The sequence below is a fragment of the Lynx rufus genome, unplaced genomic scaffold (genome assembly GCF_022079265.1).
Source record: "Lynx rufus isolate CCGP_SWC_20201006 ecotype Redwood Valley unplaced genomic scaffold, mLynRuf1.p SCAF_8, whole genome shotgun sequence".
NCBI lineage: Eukaryota > Metazoa > Chordata > Mammalia > Carnivora > Felidae > Lynx > Lynx rufus.
The window spans coordinates 27,617,891-27,626,311 of NW_025814896.1; the positions used below are offsets into that span (position 1 = coordinate 27,617,891).

Below are 8,421 nucleotides of genomic sequence, written 5' to 3' on the forward strand. Positions count from 1 at the left end.
GATGGGCCATAGGCACACGCTGCCCAGGGTGGAACTCGCCGTAGGTTAGAAGCAAGAACAAGGGAGGCCATCTCATTGGCTCCTTCCAGAGGAGACATGAAGCTTCTCTCCCAACCCCTTCTCCCCAACCCCAGCTCCCTTCTCAAGATGAGAGGGGCTGATCCTTAGCAAGGGACAGAGGCTCAAAGAGGAAAAGAGAGTGGAGAGAGGATGGGGGACTCAGTGAGAGGTGAGGGCCCCAGGGAGAGGCAGGGGGCTCCTGAGAGCGAGATGGGGCTCAGCCATGGGTGAGGGCTGAGAGAGAGAGAGAGCTGGAGTCTCTGGAGAAGGTGGTGGGGGGTGGACTCTGCAAGAGGAGCGTTTGTCTACTGGCTTAGGGGCTCCATGCAGGGGACGGAGACCCAGAGAAGGGAGTGAGGCTACAAGGAGGAAGTGAGGGCTCAGCGAAGGCGAGGGTCTTCAGGCAGAGGGATGGGAGATTGAGGGAGTGACGGAGAGTCAGATGTGGAGTTTCAGGGGCCGCGGAAGGGGGTGGGTTCCAGGGAGGCCTGGGGGTTTCCGCGAGGGGTCTGGGGTCTCAGAGAGAGAAGGGAACTCTGGAAAGAGACAGGGGCTCTCCATCCTGCAGGGGTGCGCCATCTGCAGAGCCAGGCCGTGGGGCGGGCGCCCCCCTCCCACCCTCGTGTCACCCCCGCCCCCGACTGCGGCGCAGGCGCCGACAGAACCAGCTTCGGCTCGGCTCTCTCGCTCCGGCTCCCGCTCCGCGGAGACCGCAGGCAGAGAGGTGAGCTCAGCCCTGCTCCGCGCGGGGCCCGACCCCCCACTCCGCCTTCTCCCGGGTTCCGGGGAACCCCACCCCCGCCCGCATCCCCAGCACGGCCACGTCCAGCCCCGGACGGGACGGCGGCGCCCAAGCCTCGGCGTTGCCTCGGGCTTTAGGAGGTGAGGTCCCAGAGAAGCAGCAGGAGGTAGAGGTCTCACCAGCCGCCTCGCCCAGAGACCCCTCAGGGCTGAGAGGATGGGAGGAGGCTTCAGAGGACCAGATCCGTAGCCACCTCTCTCCTAAAACCCATCCCCACCCCTCCGTGCCTCGGTTTCCCCCTGGGAGAAAGGATGCAGTTAATCTCGCCCAGGGAACTGGTGGTCCGGTCAGAAACAGTGGTGCGGTGGAGAGAGGGGAGGAACTGGCCGGATTTCGCTGGCCTCGCCCCCCAGGAGGGAGCCCCTACTCCCAGCCTGGGCTGCGCCGGACACTGAGGCGGGCGGGTCTGGGGGTCTGGGAAGGAGAACTGAGCGAGGCCGTGCCGGCGAGAGCTTCCATCCATCTTCAGGCCGTCCCGCCTGTCACTCTCGCGTACGCCTCCCTCCGCCGGCCTCCGCCGCAGTCTCCCCCCCCCCCCCCCGGACTCTGCAGCCCCCTCCTCTTCCCGCTCCCCCCCCTCGCCGAGCTCCTCCCTCCTCCCGCCTAGGGACACCTCCCCAGCGTTTCCTATGGCAACCCACGTCCCGGGTATCCGCGCGGTGTCCCGAGCATCCTCCCTCTCCCTCCCCCTGACCGCCCGACCCCCTCCCCGCAACCTCGGCAGGGGAGGAGGAGGGGCCAGGCCGACGGGGAGGCAGCGCCAAGGTCACCTTCCTTCCCCATTGCCAGCAAGATTGAGTGATTAGGTGTATTTGGGGGAGAGGGACCGTGAGAGTTGCAGGGGAGGAGCTAATCCAGACCAGCAATTCCGGGGCGTCCCCTCCCTGCCCCTTCCCCTAGGGTCTTTTAATAGTCGCCGCTTTGACTCTGACTGCCCCTCTGGCCCCCATGCATCCCCCCCTACCGGGGGCCTCCAGAGAGCCGCGGCCGGGGGGCGGGTCCCTCGCTGGCCACACCCCCTGGGAACCCCGCCCCCCACCTCTCAGGGAGATTCCTGTTCTCTCCAGGGACCACTCGCCCTCTTCCTCCGTCTTTCGTTTTTGGTCTATGCCTTTTCCCATCCTCTGTCCAAAGAAAAAAAATTGTGCCCTTTCCTTTTCTTCCTTTTCCCCGAGTTTTGAGTGAGGATGGTGAAGAACCGCGATTCATAGACAGGCCTTGAGAAGAGCCCTTCTGGCGCTTATGTGGATCCCTGGGGACTCCAAGAATCGCCCCAACACACACTTACGCTCTGCGTGTCTTTGTGTGTTCTTGTTTCTCTGTGGCGTGTCTTTGAATGTGGGTGTCTGTGTGTCTGTTTCTGTGTCCTGTCCGTGTCTCTATGTGGTGTATGTGTGCCTGCGGGGGTATGTTTCTGCCATGTTTGTGTATCCGTGTTGCTGTGTGTCTGTGCGTCAATCTGTGCGTCTCTGATGTGTGTGTGTGTGTGTGTGTGTGTGTGTGCGCGCGCGCGCGCCTGTCTGTGCTGTGTGTGTATGTGTGTGCTGGTGAGTCTCTCTATGCAGGAAACTGAAGGCCACATTGATTGGAAAATGTGGGGGAGGGAGGGCTAGAAATTTATGTTATCTTTCAGTAGAAGTGCCTTGCTTTATTTTGTTTGAAGCTGTTCAGGGGTGTTGGTGCAGGACCCCAGTCCGTCCCCCTCACAAACCCCTCTTCCCCCCAACCCACCCCTCTCCCCATTCCCCACTTTGGTTTTAGTCCTCTCCGTGTGTGCATACGCAAGTACTTTCCGTGACTCAGTCCTCAGGGTCTCCATCTGTGAAAAGAGAGATTCTTAAGATTAGCGGTTGCCAGAGGCGGGGGTGGGGGGTGGGCAAAACGGGTGAAGGTGGTCAAAGGTACAAACTCCAGTTAGAAAACAAGTAAGTTACGAGGACATGATGTACAGCATGGTGACTGTAGTTACTAATGCTGTGCTGCATATTTGAAAGTTGCTAAGAGAGTTGCTCTTAAAAGTTCTCATTACAAGGAAAGAAATTTATTGGTAACTATGCATGGTAACAGATGTTAACTAGACTTATGGCGATCATTACAAATACCAAATCATTATGTTGTACACCTGAAACTAATATGACGTTATATGTCAATTACACCTCAATAAAAACGTCTTATTAAAAAAGAGGGGCTCAGGGAGCCTGGGTGGCTCAGTCGGTTGAGCATCGGACTTTGGCTCAGGTCGTGATCTCACGGTCCGTGAGTTCGAGCCCCGCGTCGGGTTCTGTGCTGACAGCTCAGAGCCTGGAGCCTGCTTCAGATTCTGTGTCTCCCTCTCTCTCTGACCCTCCCCCATTCATGCTCTGTCTCTCTCTGTCTCAAAAATAAATAAGCATTAAAAAAAATTAAAAAAAAAAAGAGGGGCTCTTAGATAGGTTTCCCTAGAAATCTAACAACCCTTGAGCCTCAGAGGGCCCCTGGCTTTCACCACCTCTGGAGTCAAGATTTCCTGGGACTTGGAGGCTGTTGCTTTGTGAGGGGCAGCCCTGGGGAGGGATTTTTTTTTTTTTAGAGCCTTGCACCTTGGGAGCTCAGCCTGATTAGGCAAAGTGTCAGCCATGACAGTCACCCCCAAGAGTACCCTGAAAACGGGGAAGATTTTGAGGGGAGATAGGGATGAGAACCTCTTACTTCAGATACGGAGCTCAGAAAGTTTAGGATTAAAAATAATAATGAAGAAATTACAGGAATAGTAACTACAACAGCTGCCATTCCTTGGCCTCAGATACAGTGTGAAGTGGGTGTGATTATCAGCCTTGCTTTACAGATGAGGAAACCGAGGTTTGGAGAGGTGAAAGCATTTGTCTAAAGTCACACAGCCAGGAAGTGGTGGATCTGGGATTCCAACCCAGTCAGTCAGGCTCCAGAACCCACAGTGCCAGCCACTGGGTGGCTTCCAGACTAAACAAGTACAATTTGTTGGCACCTACAATTGTCAAGCACTGGGCTCAGTGTTCCTGCGCATTGGCTCATTCACAGTGTACGTAGGGAAAGACAAACCAGCATCTAGAAGGCCGGGCTGTGTTACGAGTGTGGGTTATCTAAAATGGGAGGAAGAGCGGAGGAGGTACAAAGATTCAGGGGGCCTGGGAGGGTTTCACTGGGCCCTCTGCCCACTGCACCTTGCTTCCTCCACAGAGATCCATGATGCCAAACTGTGACCGTTCCTGCGGCTGTAGCCGCGGCCCCAACGTGGAAGACGGCAAATGGTATGGGGTCCGCTCCTATCTGCACCTTTTCTATGAAGACTGTGCAGGTATGGCCCTCAGCGATGACCCTGAGGGGCCTCCTGTCCTGTGTCCTCGCCGACCCTGGCCCTCACTGTGCTGGAAGGTAAGGCCAGAGGAGGAGCAACTCATGTGATTTCCTGTGACTACAGAGAGGACGTGGGATCAGTGGATAGAAAGGAGAGGGATGATATAGCAGATATAGGCGTCTTGCTTGTGCAACAAACAATAGCAACAAACACCCAACTGGCGGGGGGGGGGGGTGTCTGCCTGGCTCAGTCGGTAGAGCATGCGACTCTTGATCTCAGGGTCATGAGTTCAAGCCCCACCTTGGGTGTGGAGCCTACTTAAAAAAAAATTGCCAAATGGCCACTGTTGATAAGTCATTCAACACCATACAAATTTGGGGCGCCTGACCAGCTCAGCCGGTAGAGTGTGCAGCTCTTGATCTTTGGGTTGTAGGTTTGAGCCCCACACTGCGTATAGAGATTACTTAAAAATAAAATCTTGAGGGGCGCCTGGGTGGCGCAGTCGGTTAAGCATCCGACTTCAGCCAGGTCACGATCTCGCGGTCCGTGAGTTCGAGCCCCGCGTCGGGCTCTGGGCTGATGGCTCGGGGCCTGGAGCCTGCTTCTGGTTCTGTGTCTCCCTCTCTCTCTGCCCCTCCCCCGTTCATGCTCTGTCTCTCTCTGTCTCAAAAATAAATAAACGTTAAAAAAAAATTAAAAAAAAAATAAAATCTTGAAAACACACACACACACACACACACACACACACACACACACACACCTCAAATGGATTTAAACAGTAGACCAGAGGTTGAGCCACTTCAGGTGAGGTTCAATCCGGCAGTGCAAACCGGCACCCCGAGGACTCAAGATTTCTCTTAGTCTTTAGGCTCCCCGTGGCGCCCCCATCCAGGTGGCCCCTGCTAGGTTTCAGGGTCCCCAGATAGCTGCCACCTTGCTGACCCTCTGGGTTTCCCTCCACACTACCCACGGGAAATCAGAATTTCCTCCAGCCTTTCCTTCAGAAACAAAAACAAAAACAATGCTTTTCATTTCCAGAAGTCCTGTCAAGCATTGCATTGGCTCTGACTGGGTCACTTGCCCGTCTCTCAACTGATCGCTATGGCCACAGGGAAAATAGATACTGACTGGCATGAACTGGGGCTCATCTCAGTTAAATCTTACTGTGGTTTCACAATGATATATTGGGGTACTGTTGCCAGGGCCGGGGAAGACAGGGGAGAAACAATCGGTGTCTCTAACAACCAGGGAGAGAGGTCAGTCAGGGCACACAGTGTGGGGAAAGGTGTGGAGATGACAGTAAGCTGAGTGCCTACCCTGGGCGTAGCTCTTTGCTAAATACTGTACGGAGACCGAGGCAGGGGTCCCTTTCCCTCTGCTTTCAAATGGCTTCTCTCCAGGGGGGGAGGCAAAGTGTCAACCTAACTACAGTGAATGCACAACCCCAGGCCAAAGGATCAGAGGGTGCCAGGAGAGGAGATACTGTCAGTGCCTGGGGTGATCAGGGAAGAGCAAAAGAAAAGTGAGTCCGTAGCCTAAAATTTTGAGCATCTTCTAATTCCCGGGCAGGGAGCGAGGCTCTTGTGCACAGAGAATTTAAGATGCGGTCCCTGTTCTCTAGCAGCTCCTAGCTGTGCTTCGTTTAGTCATTCTGCAAACATTCCCTCAGCTCCTGCTCTTTACCGGCACCGTGCTAGGAAGACACCGCGTGACCCAAAACAGACAGTGTCTGTTGTCATAGCTCCCCGGGCCCTCTTTCCAGCGGGGCAGGCAGACATCGCTTACACGGTAACGAAAGTACATGTGCAAGGGGCATCTGGGGGGCTCAGTTGGTTAAGTGTCCAGCTCTTGATTTCAGCTGAGGTCGTGATCTCACGGTTCGTGAGATCAAGCCCTGAGTCTAGATTCCGTGCTGAGCACGGAGCCTGCTTGGGCTTCTCTCTCTCTCCCTCTCTCTTTCTCTCTCTTTATCTCTCTTGTCTGCCCCTCCCCCACTCATTCTTGAGCGTGCGTGCTCCCTCTCTCAACATAAAGAAATCAAGTTTAGAAAATAAATAAATGGGCAAGAAAGTAGATGTTCAAGTGTGCACCAAGGTGAGTGCACTGAAGAACAAACGTGCAGTGTTTGTATGAATCCAAAGCAGGGGACGTGACCCACTCCAGGAGCATCCTGGAAGGCTTCCCTGAGGAGGTGAGGTTTGAGATGAGATCTGGGAGATGTGTAGGAGTTATCCCAACAGACAGATGGGGGTAGATGGGACAGAGAGAAGAGATGGGACCTAAATAATGATGGCGGGAAACTCAAGGTGGGCAGGAGAAACCTACTAAGTGGTTCCTAAGTGGGAGTCGGGAAGGACATTGATCAAGGGGGCCTCAAGATTCCCAACAGAACATGATATCTTGTGCCCCTCATCAGTTAGGTCCTGTGACTCCTCTGTGATTCCCATCTCTAAGGTTAGACCAAGGAGTTACCTTTAAGTCCACTTGGGATCACCTTGGGGCCCCCCACTGACCCTGACTACCTCCCAATCTGTCTGCCTCTCTCCAGATCAGCCTGTCTACGGGGACCCTTCTTCTGTTGCTGGGTGTGGCGGCCCTGACCACTGGCTACGCAGTGCCCCCCAAGCTGGAGGGCATCGGAGAGGGGGAATTCCTGGTGCTGGATCAGCGGGCAGCCGATTACAACCAGGCCCTGGGCACCTGCCGTTTGGCAGGCACGGTACTCTGCGTGGCGGCTGGGATCCTGCTGGCCATTTGCCTGGTTTGGGCTGTGGCCGGCTGGCTGAGCCAGGACACCAAGGCAGAACCCTTGGACGCCGAAGCTGATGGCCACGTGGAGATCTTCGGGGACGAGCCAGAGCAACAGCTGTCCCCCATCTTCCGCGACGCCAATGGCCAGTCTTGGTTTTCACCACCTGCCAGCCCCTTTGGGCAATCCTCTGTGCAGACCATCCAGCCCAAGAGGGACTCTTGAGCTGCCCACAAGGCTAGAGGGGGAGCCAGACCTGGGGTCTGGACCATTCCTCTGTCCCATCACACCCTGCCCTCCAACTGTGTCCCTAACTTCTCCCTGAGAAGCAGGTCCCTTTCACCTATGCCCCCATAAGATCCAGCTCCAGGTCAGAGAGGCTGGAGCTCAGATCCCAGTGCCCCTTCCCAGGGATTGGGCCCCAACTCATCCAAGATGCCAACTTTCCCCAAGTCCTCCCCAAACTTCCCTCCTTTTCAAGGCCCTTCAGGAGTAGAAAACATCCCCCTCAATCTATCCTTACTCTACTCCGACCTTGGGCAAACCCCTTACCCTTGCAGACCATCAGTTCCTGTCTATGTACTATGAGGGGATTGGCTCAGATTCTGGAGTTCCATGACTTTCCTATTCTACCCAGATAAAAGCATTACTCTCCATAGGCAATGTTGGGGGGAAAGGTGGTAGGGTCATCCTCTTTCCCTAAACCCTTCATCTGTCAGCTGCCCCAGGATGCCTGAGGATGGGTCAAAACCCCCCACTTGGACTTCTCCAGGATGGTGCGAACACAGTCACCTCCTTCAGAACGTTTTCTACGTCCATTTTGGCGTCAGAGCCCCTCAGTCCCCCCCCCCAAATCGTGGGCTATTATTAGCCCCAGTTTACAGATGAGGTGACTGGGGGAGGCTGGCAGTCTGCAGGAATTAGGACCCACATCTTCAGCCTCCTCCTGGGCCAGCTCTTGTTCTACACATATGGAACAGGGGGCCTGCTGGACACCTTCCTGGCTTCCAGGGGGCCTCAAGGGTTGGGGGACAGTTAGGGCCCAGAGAGCCTGGCTGCAGGCTTGATGGTCCCTGGTGGCTCAGAAGATGATTTGGACATGCGCTTAAATGGTTTAGAAGAGCCAGGGGTCAGGAGAACTGGGATGTCTTTGCCGCTGAAAATCCACTCATCTAGAAACCGTCACCCACAGGTTACCCACAGGTCCTGACCTCACCCTGTAACAAGTGTGCCCTGCTGGGCCCCCAGCAAGCACCTCCATCCTGCAGCCTCCCTGGCCAGACGCATCATCTCCATTCTCACCACTAGAGGGAGCTCCAAGACAGCCGGAGAGAGGCGCCGATGGCCTCCGCCCCATACCCTCCCCCCCTCGGTCGCACCTCCAGCCTGGAGGGGGTCTCCCGGGAGGGTCCTCCGTTCTCCCCCACCCGGCCGGCACTACTGCCCTTGTGCCCCACGCCCCTTCCCCATCCTGCCCACCCCTTCCGTCTTGCCTTC

At 55.8% G+C, this 8,421-nt stretch overlaps 1 protein-coding gene across 2 annotated transcripts; it reads left to right on the forward strand.

The window, feature by feature from the left end:
- Positions 1-4,063: 4,063 nt before the first annotated feature.
- NRSN2 (neurensin 2) lies at positions 4,064-7,149 on the forward strand. Of its 2 annotated transcripts, XM_047069810.1 has the most exons (3): positions 4,064-4,252; positions 6,724-6,819; positions 6,952-7,149. In XM_047069810.1, exons 1-3 carry the CDS (start codon positions 4,064-4,066, stop codon positions 7,147-7,149), a joined length of 483 nt encoding a protein of 160 aa, XP_046925766.1. The 2 variants fall into 2 exon arrangements, with proteins under 2 accessions (XP_046925766.1, XP_046925765.1); XM_047069809.1 differs by having other exon boundaries at positions 6,724-7,149.
- Positions 7,150-8,421: the final 1,272 nt, after the last annotated feature.

What these genes read in the sequence shown, in the direction of transcription:
- NRSN2 (XM_047069809.1), top strand. Translation starts at nt 4,064, where the DNA reads ATGATGCCAAACTGTGACCGTTCCTGCGGCTGTAGCCGCGGCCCCAAC. An exon ending in GGCCCTCACTGTGCTGGAAG is followed by an intron (nt 4,253 to 6,723) that starts GTAAGGCCAGAG and finishes GCCTCTCTCCAG; the next exon opens with ATCAGCCTGTCTACGGGGAC.